We start from the raw sequence: 16,975 nt of genomic DNA, 5'->3' as shown, positions 1-16,975 counted from the left end.
GTCTAGAGCAGGGGTCGGCAACCTTTCAGAAGTGGTGTGCCGAGTCTTCATTTATTCACTTTAATTTAAGGTTTTGCGTGTCAATAATACATTTTAAAGTTTTTTAGGTCTCTCTCTATAAAGTCTATATACTATATAACTAAACTATTGTCATTTGTAAAGTAAACAAGGTTTTCAAAATGTTTAAGAAGCCTCATTTAAAATTTAATTAAAATGCTAATCTTACGCCGCCGGCCCGCTCAGCCCGCTGCCAGCCTGGGGTTCCGTTCACCTAGGCCGGCAGCAGGCTGAGTGAGGCCTGCGGCCAGGACCCCGGCTGGCAAGGGGCCAGCAGTCAGAACCCCAGACAGGCAGCGGGTTGAACGTGGGCCAGCGGCTGGGACCCCAGACCGGCAGCGGGCTGAGCGGCTCAGCCCGTTGCCACTCAGCCCTCTGCCGGTCTGTGGTCCCGGCCGCTGGCTCCTGCCAGCCAGGGTCCCGGCTACCGGCCCCACTCAGCCCACTGCCAGTCTGGGATCCCGGCCCTGCCCATACAGAGTGGGTACCTACCTTCTCCCTGGTTCTAGCCCCTTCTCTTCCTCTCTCTCTGCACTGAGCACAGGGCTGGGGGTGAAGGAGCAGGCTGGGGGTTGGGGGGGGGGTAAAGTCTGGCCAGGAGCTAGAATGAGGGAGGGGACTTAGGGTTGGGGGAGGAGGTTTGGGTGTGGAGTGCTTACCTGGGCAGCTCCCATTTAGAGCGAGGGTGCAGGTGGGAATGGGTGTGCAGGAGCTCCCGTTTGGTGCTGAGGGTGGGAATGTGAGAGGTGCAAGAGTCAGGGCACAAGGTGGGGGGGCTGGTTATGTGTGGGGGTGCAGGAGTCAGGGAAGGGGGCTAGGGGTGTGTGAGGAGGGTGCAGGAGTCAGGGCTGGGGTTGTGGGGGGATAGAGAGAGGTCAGGGCAAGAGGCTGGGGTGTGTGAGGAGGGTGCAGGAATCAGGGCATGGGGGGGCTTGGTATGTGTGGGGGTGCAGGGGTCAGGGCAGAGGGCTGGGGTCGTGAGGGGGCTGCAGGGGTCAGGGCTGAGGGTGTGAGGGGGCTGCAGGGGTCAGGGCAGAGGGCTTGGGGTGTGGGCTGGGGTCGTGGGGGTGCACCCAGCCCCTTGCCCTGAGCGGTTCACGGCAGGGGGCTGGAGGGGATATGCCCTGATTCCACCCCCCCTTCCCCAAGGCCCTGGCAGGCAGCAGCATGCCATTAAAAATCGGCTCGCGTGCCATCTTTGGCACATATGCCATAGGTTGCCGACCCCAGGGTAAAATTGTTAACCTGAGTCTTGATGGGTGGAGCAATGTCCACAATGATCCTGTTGTATGTGCTTGTGTGACAACAGAAGAAGGGAACGTCTTCCTTACAGAAACAATTGATACATCAGGAAATGCACACATAGCAGAATACTTACAAGTAGCAGCAGTAAAAGCTATAACAAACTGTGAAAAAAAAGTCAAATGTCTAGTATGCAGCCTGGTCACAGACAATGCTGCAAATGTATCCAACGTGAGAAAAAATTTACAAGAGCGTCCCAAGCAAATAACATATGGCTGCAGTGCTCATTTGATGCACCTCCTAGCCAAAGACTTCAGTGTTCCAGAAATAAAGACTAATGTTGTTGAAATTGCAAAATACTTCCAGAACAACCACTTTGCAGCAGCTGCTCTGAAAAAAGTGGGAGGAATCAAGTTAACTCTCCCACAAGACGTGCGATGGAACTCAGTAGTGGACTGTTTTGATCACTATGTCAAGAACTGGCCTAATCTGATGGCAGTTTGTGAACACAATTGTGAAAAAATAAATGGCACTGTCACAGCCAAAGTTCTCAACACGGAGCTTAAGAGAAACACTGAACACATGCGGAGTACCCTGAAGCCTATTTCAATAGGGAAATAGGTGTTTTATTGCTGACGCTGTTGAAATTTGCAAGGAACTGAGTGAGATCTTAAAGAGAGAAATATGCAATGACAGAGTTAAATTACAAGCATTAAAAAAAACGAATGGGACAAGCACTATCTCCAGCTTATTTTCTTGCAAATATTCTCAATACTCGGTACCAGGGTCAAACCTTAACTGCTGAAGAAGAGGAGCTGGCTATGACATGGACATCCAACAATCATCCCTCCATAATGCCAACTATAATAAACTTCAGAGCTAAGGGTGAAGCATTCAAGAAATATGTTTGCTGATGATGTTTTAAAGAAAGTCACACCAGTCACTTAAGCACTTGGATTCAGAGACTGTTGAAGTGATAATCTCACTTAACAGCAGTAGCTTCTTCTGCCGGTGTAGAAAGAATATTTTCTTCCTTTGAACTAACTGATTCCAAAGTGAGAAATCATTTGGGAGCCGAAAAAGCAGGAAAGCTTGTTTTTCTTTTCCAGATTATGAACAAACGGGAAAATGAAGGTGAAGACGACTGAGTTAGCTGCAGAAGCCAATATTTTAAGTTTCTCATGTTGACTTGGCTGACAGTCTTTTTTTTTTTTAAATTTCATTTAACTATTTTAGTTAACAATTTTAACAAAAACAAACCTGATTTTAGAAAACTTAAATATTTAACTAAAAATTCAAAAATTCATATGCTTGTTTTGTTTTGTTAAAATATGTTTGTTGTTGAATACATAACGTTGTTGTTTTAGTTAAATAAAACAATTTAAATGTCTGTCTGGTGATGTTCTCCTCCTTATACAGCATGGCAAGAAAATCCTCTAAATATTAATGATTAACCTGTTGAATTGGAGATAGTTCACCTCCCAATGACTTCATAAATATCTGCTTCAGTTACCTTTGGTAAATGAAATAACCAATCATTCATTTTCTGATATAGCGGTAAAACTAATCTGAAAAGTTTTTAGAACAAATGACTTAAAAATGTATAGTGTGAACCTTCTAAAAATGAAACCTACATGTATCTCTGAGTTGTGAAGAATACGTATTAAGGCTATAACAACCAACAAGAATGCACTTTTATGTCGAAATCCATGGTTAAATCAAGTCTTCCTGACTAGTGATTTAAATCAACTCCACCCTGCCCAGCTGCAGCTAAATGACCTGCTGCTTGAGTCCATATGCCCTGCCTTGTTACACCAGGGGCTACAGCACTACTAGCCTATGATTGGGGGAGCGGGCGGCTCTCTCTCCCTTCCTCTCCAGACAAGCAAACCAGGAACAGCACCTACCCCCTCAGGTTAATGCCATACAATTCCAGACACTAACTCACATTGCTTCCTGTTTAACTATACCCTTCCTGCTAGCGTTACCACAGTAGGGCTCAATCTGATTAAAAGGAAATTCAAACGGATATTTATTGAATTCCAAAACAATTTTGAAACTAACTTTACCTCAACACCTCTGTGAGGTCAAAAGCACAAGATCAATATAGTTTACAGAAAGACAAGAGTGAAGAGTCTGCACCAAGTGGGTACTTCCAGAGATAAAGTGGTCAGCAAGCTGAAACAACTGATCTTGCGAGACGTAAGTGCTTTTCTCCCCTTACTTAAGACGAAAGTTCTATAGGTTGTTATACTTTTATCCTCTAAGTACAAAAAAAATTCCTGTGTGCCCTGCTTTACAACAGTAAGATAATTCTAGTTATATTTATTGCTTTTCACAGTACTGTTTTGCTATGAAAGGGAAACACTGGAGGCAACCCTGTTTCAACAAATCAGAGAGACAGCTACATCAAACCAGAGGCTCAGAGGTCACCATTATCAAAATGGCACAGCAAAACTTCTCATTTGGATCTGGAACAGACAGGACCATCCTACAATGGTTTCAGGGTGACACAGTACAGAGAATAAAGTAAAATGAACAGCACGTTACACACCTCAAAGGAAGTATACGCCTTCCAAAGCCCATAAACATTTGGCAAAGAGGATGAAAGAATTCCCCCCCCACCCCCCCCAAAAAAAATTCTCTGCTCCAACTTGCTTTTCTCCAGACAGATTTTAGAGATGACTAATCCGGTAGAAGGTGGGCTGTTCAATTCTTCCAGCTTTTCATCCAGACATACTAATTAAAACTCTTTCTCCACACACAAATTCTTTATTTCAAGTGGCAGTGACCAGTGGAAAGAAAAAAGTTCATGGCTTGTTTTTACTCCTGAAGACAATGCAGCTTGTTGTAGCTAAAACAGTGTTAAGAACAGCACAGAAGAAAGTAGCTCACCACCTTTTTTTTTTTTTTTTTGGGCGCCTTTACTAAATACTGGGAGCAGTGAGGTCAATCAGCATAAATAGGATTTTGGTAAAATTGGGCTTAGTTATAAAGGAGAAACATCTGGCACCATACGTGTTTATTTTACATATTTCAAGCATAAGAAGCCACTACAGCTTTCAAACTTGAATGCCAAATAAAAATAAATCAATCTTAAATACTGTTAGTGTTAAAGTTACTTTTAATACTTTTGACATACAATAATGAAACCTTTTTTACTGATTTTTCAGCAGAATAAGGCAAGGAGTCCAGTAAATATGGAAAAATACACTACTGTTTTGCAGAGTCTCCCAGTAGGTGAGTCCAGCTTCAAAACAAGAAGTCAAGGAGCCAGAAGCTCACACATCCTCAAACATTTGCTGTCTCTCCCCCCTCAGCCCAGGACAGTAATAAACAGGTGGTATTGTCAGCCATATCATCCCAGGGAGGAATGAAAAAACACAAAACGAGTGGGCTTGGCGTACATTGAATTAAAAAGCAGGGAATTTGAACCAGTACAGCATCACTCGCGTCACAAAAGCCCAGAGGTTTGGTTTGTCTCACATTTGGGGCTCTGTGTTTTTGGCAACTGGGTGAATGGGGAAAGGAACCAGAAAACAGCTGCAGTGTATGGCATAATCCCCCTCCAAATCCATGCTGTTTCCCCCTTCTAAAATAACCAGGCAAACATTGTCTGTATTATTTTAAATTGACCCCTTGCTCCTCACTCAAATCCCTGCAAGGGAGAGTGGAATAGGCCAGACATGGAAGGAAATCACAAGAGCATAACTTGGAACTCTGGGGGCAGAGGGCATGTTTACACTGAAATTAAAGCCCATGGCTGGCCCATGCTAACTGATTCAGGCTAAGGGGCTGTTTAATTATGATGTAGACAGAGTTTGGGCTGGAGCCCAGGCTCTAGGACCCTGTGAGGTAGGAAGGTCCCAGAGCTCAGTTGGAGCCCAAACATCTACACCCCAAGTAAACAGCCCCTTTAGCCCGAGCCCCATAAGCCCGAATCAGCTGCAGGGGTTTAACTGCCTACCTACTGTAGACATACCCTTAGTGACCTGGGGAACAATTCAGAAGCAGTGGGCCCGAGTCCAGACTTCCCTGGCCTCTACAGATACCTCACAGCTGGCAGGATTTTCCAACAGATTTTAGGAAAACTGTGGATTAGAAGGGCCTTGTCTCAGGTTTACTTGGAAGAGGAGAGGGGAATCAGAGCAGAAAGGGGCCGCATTCACCTGGCAAGATGATTTACAGACAGCTCAGCAAGGTGTAAATTGCTATTTTCCCAACCCTCTTACAAGGGCATATATAATCTGATTCTGTGTTTCTATTTTGAACTGGAATACAAAAACAAAGGCAGATTACAAGCAACTGCAGACAGCATAAAGGCCTTACCCAAATAAACATGTTTCACCTAAATTTATCACCAAGGTAAACAAACTCATGCTAATGTTCAAAGAGATGGAATTAGCTGTACTATATGCATAAAATCACGTATAGACTTCAGACTGCTCACCTGCTGCTTTCCCACTCTTGGTCATCCTTATCTTTCTCCTCTTTGGCATCTGGAGTGTGCGGGTGTTTCTGCACAATCCTCATCCCACCAGCTTTCACTGGAATGAAAATAAGAAAAATCAAATCAATATAACCAAAGGAGAGAAAACTAGTAAAAATAAGGATCCATTTCCAAAAAACAAATTTAATAATCAGGTTGTACAACTCAGTGAGAGCATGAGAATATTTGCAGGTGGAAGATCTGAGCAGTAGCTGTTGCGTCTCACTCCTAGGCATGTTATACTGCCTTATATAGCCTTCCAAGTTGGCCACTCAATGTACATCTTATTATTTTCGTATCTCCTTAGAATGTTAGACTCTTACTTCAACATCTGTCTCCATTAATTTCTGGCAATGAGAGGAGACCAAGGAAGTCTGGGATTATCCAACTGAGTAACATAGAAGCAGTCTCTCTTGCAAAACAGCACACACAGAAGTTTATTTTCATATAACAACAACAGTAAATAAATACTGAAAGTACAGTACTAGTACTACTCATACTATAGTACTAGTAAAACACAAAAATCAACTTAAAAAAAGGTTTTTTTTTAAAAAAATAACATTACCCAAAAAAGTTTAAAGACACTATCCATTCACCTTTGGTGCAAACGTTTGTGTCTGTAAAATACAAGCATTACACAGACATACCAACTCTTAGATATCTCATCTCTCATGATAAATTTGTAAGTAAAATTAAGCCTCACTTATGATCTCGCAATAGAACTCTCAACAGCACTGTCAATACATGTGGGAGAGCAGGCAACACTAACAGTCACATGCACACACCCTGGGGATGGGCAGGAGGAGTTAAACAAAAACACAAAACAAAAAAAAACAAACAAGAGACTGACCTAAAAAATAATTTTAAAAAAAAACTTACAATTTTTGATCTCTTGAAGTTGGCAATGCTGATTACCAAACCTCAAACCCAACAGAAGTTCTCTCATGATTTATTTTTAATCCAAATAGAAACAAAGGCCTTGTCTACACTGGCAAGTTTTTGCGCAGTAAAGCAGCTTTCTGCATTGTAGCTCCTGAGATGTACACACTGCGAAGCCATTTAGTGCACAGAAACTATTTACTTACAGCGCTGTAACACAAAAAACAAAAACACCACACACATACATCCACCCCACACACCCCAATGAGAGGCGTACAGCTTTCTGCGCTGGGGGTACAGCATCACGGTGCCAGCGTAGATACCCTGGGCAATTACAGCGCTGCGATTGGCCTCCAGGAGGTGTCCCACGATGCCTGTTCTCGCCTCTATAATCATCATTTTGAACTCTACTGCCCTGCCCTCAGGTGAGCAGCTATCATCCTCACCCCGTAAATTCCTTTGGAATTTTGAAAGTCCCCTTCCTGTTTGCTCAGTGATGCATGCAGTGGTCTCAGCAAAACCTTCCAGATGGCCCAGCCTGCTCCATGCACCAAGTGATTCCCCACTTGGAGCAATGCTGAGCTCCTGGACCTCATCAGCATTTGGGGAGAAGAGGCTGTCCAGTCCCAGCTGCGCTCCAGCTGTAGGAATTATGATACTTACACACAGATTTCATGATGCATGACAGAAAGGGGCCATGACCGGGACACACTGCAGTGCAGAGTCAAAGTGAAGGAGCTGTGTAAGGCCTACAAGATATGGGAGGCAAACTGCTGCTCTGGTGCTGTGCCCACAAGCTGCCAGTTCTACGAAGAGCTGGACGCGATACTCGGCGGCAACCACACCTCCTCTGTGAAGACCACTGTGGATACTTCAGTGGCTCACGTGCCAGTCGAGAGAGGACCAAGCCAGGAGGAGGAAATCTTGGATGAGGATGTGGAGGGTGACCCAGAGGCAGGACAATTCAGAGGTCAGAGATGCATGCAGCCAGCAGTTCATTCCTACCCTGGAGAAGGCTAGCCAGTCACAGCTGCCAGATCTTGGTGAACCGCAAACAGGAGAGGAAGCCCCTGGTAAGTGGATTTGATTTTGGGAATCGCTGAAGCAAGTTGTTGGGGGCAGGACAGTTGCAGAAAGCATGCTTGTGTCTGTATGATGCACATACCACCACATGCCTAGTCTAACCGGCGGAACAGGCTGTTGATTGACTCCCTCACTTCACGGGAATCTGCCTCAGAGATCTCCAGGAAACTCTCATAGATTCACGGGACAATCCGCTGCTACAGGTTCTTTGGCAGACCTGCTTTGTTTCTTGGCCCATTAACGGTAACTTTAGAATCACAGAATATTAGGGTTGGAAGGCGTCAGGAGGTCATTTAGTACAATCCCCTGCTCAAAGCAGGACCAACACCAACTAAATCATCCCAGCCAAGGCTTTGTCAACCCGGGCCTTAAAAACCTCTGTGGATGGAGATTCCACCACCTCCCTAGGTAACCCATTCCAGTGCTTCACGACTCTCCTAGTGAAACAGAGTTTCCTAATATCCAACCTAGACCTCCCCCACTGCAACTTGAGACCATTTCTTCTTGTTCTGTCATATGCCACCACTGAGAACAGCCTAGCTCCATCCTCTTTGGAACTCCCCTTCAGGTAATTGAAAGATGCTATCAAATCCCCTCTCACTCTTCTCTTCTGCAGACTAAATAACCCCAGTTCCTTAAGCCCCTCCTCATAAGTCATGTGCCCGAGCCCCCTAATCATTTTTGTTGCCCTCCGCTGGACTCTCTCCAATTTGTCCACAACCCTTCTGTAGTGGGAGGAGCAAAACTAGATACAATACTCCAGGTGTGGCCTCACCAGTGCCGAATAGAGGGGAATAATCACTTCCCTCAATCTGCTGGCAATGCTCCTACTAATACAGCCTAATATGCCATTGGTTTCTTGGCAACAAGGGCACACTGCTGACTCATATCCAGCTTCTCATCCACTGTAATCCCCAGGTCCTTTTCCGCAGAACTGATGCTTAGCCCAGAGGCATATAGTGGTGCATGGGATTCTTCCTTCCTAAGTGCAGAACTCTACACTTGTCCTTGTTGAACTCTACACTTGTCCTTGTTGAACCGCATCATATTTCTTTTGGTCCAATTCTCCAATTTTTCTAGGTCACTCTGGACCCTATCCCTACCCTCCATCATATCTACCTCTCCCCCCAGCTTAGTGTCATCTGCAAACTTGTTGAGGGTTCAGGCCACACCATCCTCCAGTTCATTAATGAAGATATTGAACAAAACCGGCCCAAGGACCAACCCTTAGGGCACTCTGCTTGATACCGGCTGCCAACTAGACATGGAGCCATTGATCACTACCCATTGAGCCCAACAATCTAGCCAGCTTTCTATCCACCTTATAGTCCATTCATCAATCCATACCTCTTTAACTTGCTGGCAATAATACTGTGGGAGACTGTATCAAAAGCTTTGCTAAAGTCAAGATATAACACATCCACCATTTTCCCCATATCCACAGAGCCACTTATCTCATCAGAGAAGGCAATAACGTTGGCCAAGCATGACTTGCCTTTGGTGAAGCATCATGGGGCACTGGGACAGGACCTAGGATGCCCTGCGACCCCCTCCGCCTTCCCGCAACTCTTAGCAGCAGAAGAGGAAGAGATGCTCTGTGGGATAGCTCTCCAGAGTGCACTGCTCCAAATACCGCAGCAAGTGCCGCAAGTGTTAACACACTATTGGGCAGGCAGCTGACAGTGTGAACACACAACAGCAGTTTCTTTTCAGCGCTCTCTGAGCGGCGCTGTAACTGCCAGCTCTGAAACTCTGGTCAGTGTAGACCAACCCAAACATTCTCTTTGAAAGTGAAACTCAGTTCACTGTTCATCTTCAGAACTGTAAGACAGAAACTAAACTCTGGTTCTATAATCAGGACAACTCAAGTGGTTCCCTGACTTTGGGCCTAAAAGAACGAAGTCGTAAAATTGATTTTTATTTTTTTTTTAAATTTTCAGTTTTAACATTGTGTGGTGACATTAGTAACTGGTAAAAATCTACTTGGTCACCACCTTAAAATTCTTGTACCTTATTGCAACCATGTCCCTGAAGGAAACGGGTTTCAAATTGTGTTACAATCAGTAGTTTCATTAGAAAGTCACTGAAGGGACAGAGAATGCAAAACTCTATGCAAGCATAAAGAGTCACATCAAACTTTTTCGTTTGTGTTTCAAGTCGATATTGCTACTATGAAAGAGCTCACTGGATGTTTCAGAGAAGCCACAACCTGAACAAACATAATGAATGAACAATCACGTCAACCTGAGAGATTGTCCACATTCTGAAGACAAGTACACACTGCTAATATTTATGTTGTATTTATTCTGGGGGACAGAGACATTAAGGAGAAGTTTGTATCATAGCAAGGAATGGTGATCTCTGAATTCTGGAAATAAACCAAAGGGCCTGTGGATGAACAGAGCTTTTCACAAGTTAGAATTGTGGGAAAAAAAAAAAAATTCGGTGTTGTCCCTATAGAGCAGCGGTGGGCAAACTTTTTGGCCCAAGGGCCACATCAAGGTTGCAAAACCGTATGGAGGGCCGGGTAGGGAAGGCTGTACCTCCCCAAACAGCCTGCCCCCCCACCCCCGACTGCCCCCCTCAGAACCTTCCCCATCCAACCCCCCCCGCTCCTTGTTCCGACCCCCCCACTCCCAAGAACCCCCACCCCTAACTGTCCCCCCAGGACCACACACCCTATCCAACCCCCCCCGTTCCCCATCTCCTGACTGTCCCACCTCCCACAACCTTCGCCCCCTGCTCCATCCCCTGACTGCCCCCCAGGACGCCACTGCTCCATGCCGGAGCCAGCCATGCCGCCAGAGCGGTGGGCCAGAGCGCAGGCATCGCAGCAAGCTGAGGCTGCAGGGAAGGGGGGACAGCGGGGGAGGGGCTGGGGACTAGGCTCCCCGGCCTGGAGCTCAGGGGCCGGGCAGAATGGTCCCACAGGCTGGATATGGCCCACAGGCTATAGTTTGCCCACCTCTGCTATAGACCATGTGTCTGGGAGAGCAATGCAAAATTGTTAGTTTTTAAAAATTTATCCAACAGCAGTTTGATTACAGGATTTATTTGGTTGATTTTTAACTAGATTTTTTTTCCTTAAAATATTAAAACAATCAAAACCTTTAAAATGTACCCTAATTTAACAATGGAGAACAATTTAAGCGACAGTTACAAGGCAAAACTAAAGCAATCATGCTTGGCAACATTTTTAAAAAAATCTAGCAGTTTACTATTTCTCAAAATTTATTTAAGAATTCTTGGATTATCTTTAAAACATAAAATCCTACAATAGTGAACACTGTTTATATCATATATAAAGAGGATTTTACTAGTGAGTGCAAAGAAATGCCATGACAAACTCCTGCTAATCTTTCATGATGCAAACTATTAAAGACACTGCTTGCATTAGCAAACAACGTCATGGCCTATAAAACACCATCCAGCATTAATATCTCCATTTACCTTTGCTTATAAAGACAATTAGCCCCATTAATACTTCCCACAATGGGCTTGGAGGTAGGAATCAATACAGATAGAAAAAAGGTGCAATAAAAACAAAATCTAGGTTATGGAAGATAAGTTGTTTGAGGAACCACAGAACAGGAAGCATGACTTTTTTATTTGAGATTAAAACAAATATTATCAAAGCTTATTGCTTTGTATGTTTTTTTCTGTCTATAACAGTGTAGAAGCACAAAAGTAAACATATCTACCAGCAAGAACTGGGACAAACTAAAAGATGTTTTTTTTTAATCCCCACCTGAAAGAAAATAGCACAAAGATATAAGGTCAGTCCCACAATTCTTACTCACATGAGTAGTCTTTACTCAGATGAATAGCTCTATTGAACTTAATTTTTTTATTTACCTTAATTCACAAGAGTAAAGAAAATGTAGTAGGATCAATTTCAAGTTACTATACTTTTAGGGAAGGCTCACTTCCCCACTTGTCAGGTTACAAGCATTCACTATGATGTCTATTTCCACACCATTCTTTTCACCAAATAGGACACAAAAGATCAAGTTACCCCTAAATTTGGTTGGGTCAGGGTCTTGCTCCACTTTTATTACACAGTCAAGCTATTGGTCACTGTTCTCTGCTGGTTTATTACTGGGAATATTCAGACAACAAAAACAAACAAAAAAAACCCACATCATTTTGTGTTCTCGCTAGTGTAGTAAGTTTTGTCAGTGTGGAAGAAACTACTATGGCATTTAATTCTCTATGCACTTCCAAGATTTTAAGTTTAAAAACAGTCATTTTTGTGTGTCCCAAAATCTTACGTAACTTTTGGACCTAAACTCAGTTTCCTTGTATTTCCACTTTTTTTGGAATCTGCCTCAAGCTGCAAAGAGAGGATCAGCAAGGGAGGCCACCTAGTTCTAGTGTGACGTAAGCAAGGGAAGTCCAATAGCCCCTTATGAAGCTTTCAGAAAAAAAGCAGGGTTTCATTTGTTCAGGTTCTGGAGTAAGAGCCTGATTTGATTTTAACTGCTATGCCTTGTGTTCTCCCCGAAAGGCAGGAAAGATGTTTTTTTTAATACAGGGCAAGGACTGTTGTATGTTCCTTGACAAGCAAGATTGTTCCAAATATCCTGTTGGATTGTTTAGGCACTGCTCTAAAGTAGGGATGCTAGTTGGAGATCTGGAACCAGTACAGATTCTAGTTTTGTTCACCAATGGATGGGCTTGTTTTGTAGCTGTAGGCCGTTTGTTGAAGTCTGAGAGATATCATGCTAACATATTTGATTCTTCTTCTTGATATCTACCAGAGGCTCCCCAGTCATCTCAGCTCCATTACTATTCACAGCTTAGTACATTTAGATTGTTGATATGTCAAGTCTGGGGCTAATCTTGTATTCACTGGGCACCCACAAGTCTGAATGAAGTCACTACGTGCCCAGGAACTCTAATGTAGGCCCCAAAGTCTTACCCTTTGACAGTTTTCCTTGCAAGTAACCTTGAATATTTATGCTATGTATTTAAAATTAATTTTACACAAACTATATGGTAATGATTCCAGCCCAATGTTAAATTGTACCAACATGAGGAAAATAAATGTATCCTATTAAAAGTTCATTAAATATACTCTTACTTTGTATGTTTTTGGGTCAGCATTTATTAAGTTAATATTGAGAGAAAAATAAAAGGTTTGGAAACTTATGAAAATGTTACTAGATACTCCTTCATTGTTGACTAAATATACCTTTTCCTGTCAGTATTCTACCAGGCAGTTGGAATTAAAAAAATGTCTTAGTGCAGTTTCAAAAATACACTGTCCACACCCACAATTCTTCACTTACCCTGCCGATGTTAAAAGAACTGAGTAAACATAATTACGTTCTTTACAGCGAGTGTTAGATGTACTAACCAACACAGCTTCAAATATAATATAGATACGCTAAACTTACCAACGGATATCCAGATATATAGAGACCTCAACTTGAAATCTAAACAGTTTTTTTTTTTGTTTTTGTTTTAAATGAAAGACTTCAGAGTAATGTCAGCACTAGACATGACCACCCATGTCCTGGTCTCTGACAGTCTTTTGTTAAAACCACAAATCTCCATTTTATTAGTGTTAGTTTGTAAATTACCACTTCAATATTTTTTTTAATCATGAAACTAGATAGCTCAGCATTTAGAGAATTAGGTCCTGATATCAGGTACACCACTGACAATCTAATGGATGTCCACTAGAGTCAATGGAATTACTGTGGATTTTCTCCAGTGTTAGAAGAGATGGAAATACAGCTCGCAGCCTCTCACCTCTGTCAATGGTTCAAAACCATCCTCTGTCTGAGTCACTTCTAAGTCTATAAGCAGACAACTGTTCACGGGCTCAGACAGAATGAACCAGTGGTCTAATTCCAAGGCCCAGTAGAGAGATGTCCATATAGCAATTACATTTTGGCATCTCTATTGAGATTTGCAACAATCTGAATAGGCACAATGATTAAACAGCCTCTTCACCTCTAGAGTAGGTGCCTCAAAAAACAAACCAGAAGAAGTTAAAGCACCATGTCAGCAAGATCAGGGGAAGCTTACACTCCCAATGTCTGTTTTGTAGCTGTTCTAGGGATAGAGAGAGGTTAAAAGACAAGTCAAGTCTCTGTGCTGTCACTCACACCTTCCACAGGTATTACAGTAAAAACATTTAATGCCAGCCAGTCAGCTGAAACATGCATTGTACTTAATTTGTCATTGTATCATATACGTTGCTTGTTTCCAATGGGAGTAGCTGGGTGCTCAATTAATACTTCTGAAAAACAGGTCCCTTATTTACATGCCTAAATATAGATTTTTAAAACTAATTTTGGAAAAACCTATCCTTCACCCCACTTTTTTTTTTTTTTTGTTATTAATACCTTGGACACAGTGTTAGCAAAACCAAACCGTCAAACAGTCTGACCAAAAATTTCTTCCACGGTTCAACTTTTTACTCTCTTGGCTCCTTGATGTTTTCATTTTACTAATTCTCTAGTCAGCATCTTCCATACAATGTATAATTTGAATTTCTGATGTTTTGTTTGTATTTTACAAAAAAATGACACATGAACATTCACTTTTCAGACTCTGTGTACATCATAAAGCTGCAAAATAGAACCCAAATTTGCTTAAATTCATTGCCATTTACCTGTGAGACATAATGTCTATACAATAATTAAGGATTCAATTTTGTCACTGAGATCATGGACTCCGTGACTTTAATGGACCTTTGTGACTTCTTCGGCTTCAGCTCCCCACAGCAGCAGGGCTTGGACGGTCAGTCCTGCCCCCCCCGGCGATGTCTCTATGGCCAGGTCATGGGATTCCATGAACGTTTATTGCCCATAACCAGTCCGTGACTCTGATGAAAAAATTCCTGTGACAAAATCTTAAACCATAGCAATAATGGTGCTGTAAGACTCTAAAATTATAATTTTATTCCTACTGGCTAGAAGACAGAATTATTAAACTAACCCAGTGAATAAAAGGAACAGAGCTGAAACTTTAGTACCATCTTAAAAACAAAACAAAAAACAAAACAAAAACACAAAACCCTCTCCCTCTGAAAAAAGACAGAGAAAGAAGTTGTTTTAAAGGTTGCTGCTCACCTAGGATCCAAAGCACCCCTTTGGGAGATAGCTGGGTGAGGAGAGCAGGAAGAATTGCTTGTTGTGGGTGACAATAAAAGCCCACTATGCAGAGTGGGGCTCTGCAGGGGATGCGATGGTGCTCAGATGTAGCCACATTGCATGATTGTGTAGGAACCCCACAGACATGTAGCGTAGGAGTTAATGCTGCTCCTCAAAATTATTTTAATTTCTGCCCCGTTTATCCCCAAACATGCATTGTTGTGCCAACACCAATAGAAGAGTCTTGTGACCTAGCAATAAAGCAGCCCTTTTTTATGTGCATTATCACAGCCCTTTTCCCCCCCTCTAATCTCCACAATTTATTATGGCTAGAAACACTGGGTCTCATTTTCTGCTGCCTTAAAATCTGGATTGTCATGTACACCTGTGTAAAAATGTGTAAAAGCACTACTAAATCACAACAGTGTTTTACATTCAAGTCGCACTGGCGCGAATGGCAAAAGCATTAGGCCCTGTGTTTCCAGCTTCTTATTTTGTCCCTTCCCCATGAAGGGGGCACATGATGAGGGCAACACTCCAAGACTGTTTCTTGGGTCCTCAACAGGAGAAAACAGAGATAAAGCTGATCCATGCTCAGCAACTAAACTGGAAAGCCAAACAACATGCACCAAGCCAGGCATTACTTGCCCATACAAAACTTAACTGGGAAAAGGGAAGAAAGTGAGACACGTTGGACTCAGAAACGTAGGGGTTTTTTTGTAGGGCAGATTGCTCAGGGAAAAGGGAGAGAGAGAGATGGGAAAAAAAAGAAGTGTGATGAGAGCACAAGCTAGAACTGAAGATTTGAACGGGGGTGGGGCACGTCTGCTCGGTAATGGCATTGAGCAAGAGGAGTCGATTCAGACTTTGTTTTGAACAGCAAGTGTTTAAGTCTGATAAGAACTTTTAAAAACGAGGGCGGCGGCTACACCTGGCCATATCGCGGCTCGGGACCAGGGCAGCCAGCCAGCCCTGAGGCCGCTGCTCAGCACTCGCACGGGGCTCTACTTTTCCAAGTCTCTGTGCGGACAGTAACCAACCTGCTGACACGGTTGCACGTTTGTCCCCACGGAAAGACCAAAAAGAGCCTCCAGCGGCCTGGCGCCTGAACAAACGCCGCCTCCAGCTTTGCAGCGAGTGGCAAGCGGCGCCGACGTGGCCGCGGGCGTTAGCGAGACCCACCTCGGCCACACCAGCCGCCGCCACCGCCGCCGCGGTCGCAAGGCAGCGCGTCGCTGCACGCTCCGCTCGGCCCGGGCCGCGGGCGGGGCTGGGCCAACACCACCTAATGCCCGGGCCGGGGCGAGCGGGAGGGTTCGGCCCTGGCCCGGGCAGCAGGAGCCTGGCCCCGAGGCTGGCGTGCGCCGGCCCCGCGCAAGCCCCCGACCCCCCGGCCAAGCGCCGCGAGCCTGGCGAGCCTCCCTCTGCTCCCCGCAGCCGGGGTGGGGGTGGGGCAGTACCGGCAGGGGGGTGTCCGGCCCGGGTCTCGGCTCGCTCCTGGTCAGGCGAAGACATGGTGCTCGGCGCCCCGCGTCCGGCTGCGCAGGGCCGGGGACTGGCTGCCGCGGGCCCCGCCCCCGCCCGCGCTGCCAACGTGGCCGGGCGCTGATGTCAGGACGCCCGGGGCGAGGCGGCCGAGCGGGGCCCAGGGAGCCGGGCAACGTGGCGGGGTTAGAGCGGACAGGAGCGGGAGCGGGGGAGGGGATCCAAAGCAGAATTACACCTAACGCCTCGGCTCCTGTGCCTGAGCTGCCGCTGCTGCCCCCGGCTTGGTTACACGCCGTTAAGTGGTAGGCGTGGAGTAGGGGGCCGGGTGTTTTCCCTGTGGAGATTACATAGCAGGAGGTACGGTTTTGATCCAAGGGTGTTGTCTACACTGGGTAGAGGGATCAATTCAGATCGACATTTTTCTTTAATTGGATGCGTTCCGCCACCCCCACCCCCCGAGTATAATCAGGGTTTAAATGCTTAGAGATTTGCCAGCGCCCCTCATACCTCCCACCCCCCACATTCAGGAGTCAGTCCAAGCTTCAGTCCTCCAGGGCGGGCCGCCAGGGCTCCTGCAGGTTTGACAGTATTTACTGAAGCTCCTCTCAGGCCCCTTCCAGCTGAATTTGTG

The 16,975-nt window shown here is 44.8% G+C and overlaps 1 protein-coding gene across 1 annotated transcript in view; it reads right to left on the bottom strand.

The window, feature by feature from the left end:
* DAP (death associated protein) overlaps positions 1 to 16,464 on the bottom strand; it is a 90,570-nt gene extending 74,106 nt beyond the window's left edge. The window contains exons 1-2 of the mRNA XM_073332338.1: positions 16,317 to 16,464; positions 5,750 to 5,846 (exon numbers count right to left, since the gene is read on the bottom strand). Of these exons, the coding sequence (XP_073188439.1) occupies positions 5,750 to 5,846; positions 16,317 to 16,371 (152 nt within the window). The 5' untranslated portion in view covers positions 16,372 to 16,464. The remainder of the gene's footprint in view (positions 1 to 5,749; positions 5,847 to 16,316) is intronic.
* Positions 16,465 to 16,975: the final 511 nt, after the last annotated feature.

Source organism: Lepidochelys kempii, chromosome 2 (assembly GCF_965140265.1).
Source record: "Lepidochelys kempii isolate rLepKem1 chromosome 2, rLepKem1.hap2, whole genome shotgun sequence".
In the NCBI taxonomy this organism is placed as follows: Eukaryota; Metazoa; Chordata; order Testudines; family Cheloniidae; genus Lepidochelys; species Lepidochelys kempii.
Note: the sequence above shows the minus strand (reverse complement) of the source record. Positions and strands in the feature narration are given on the sequence as shown.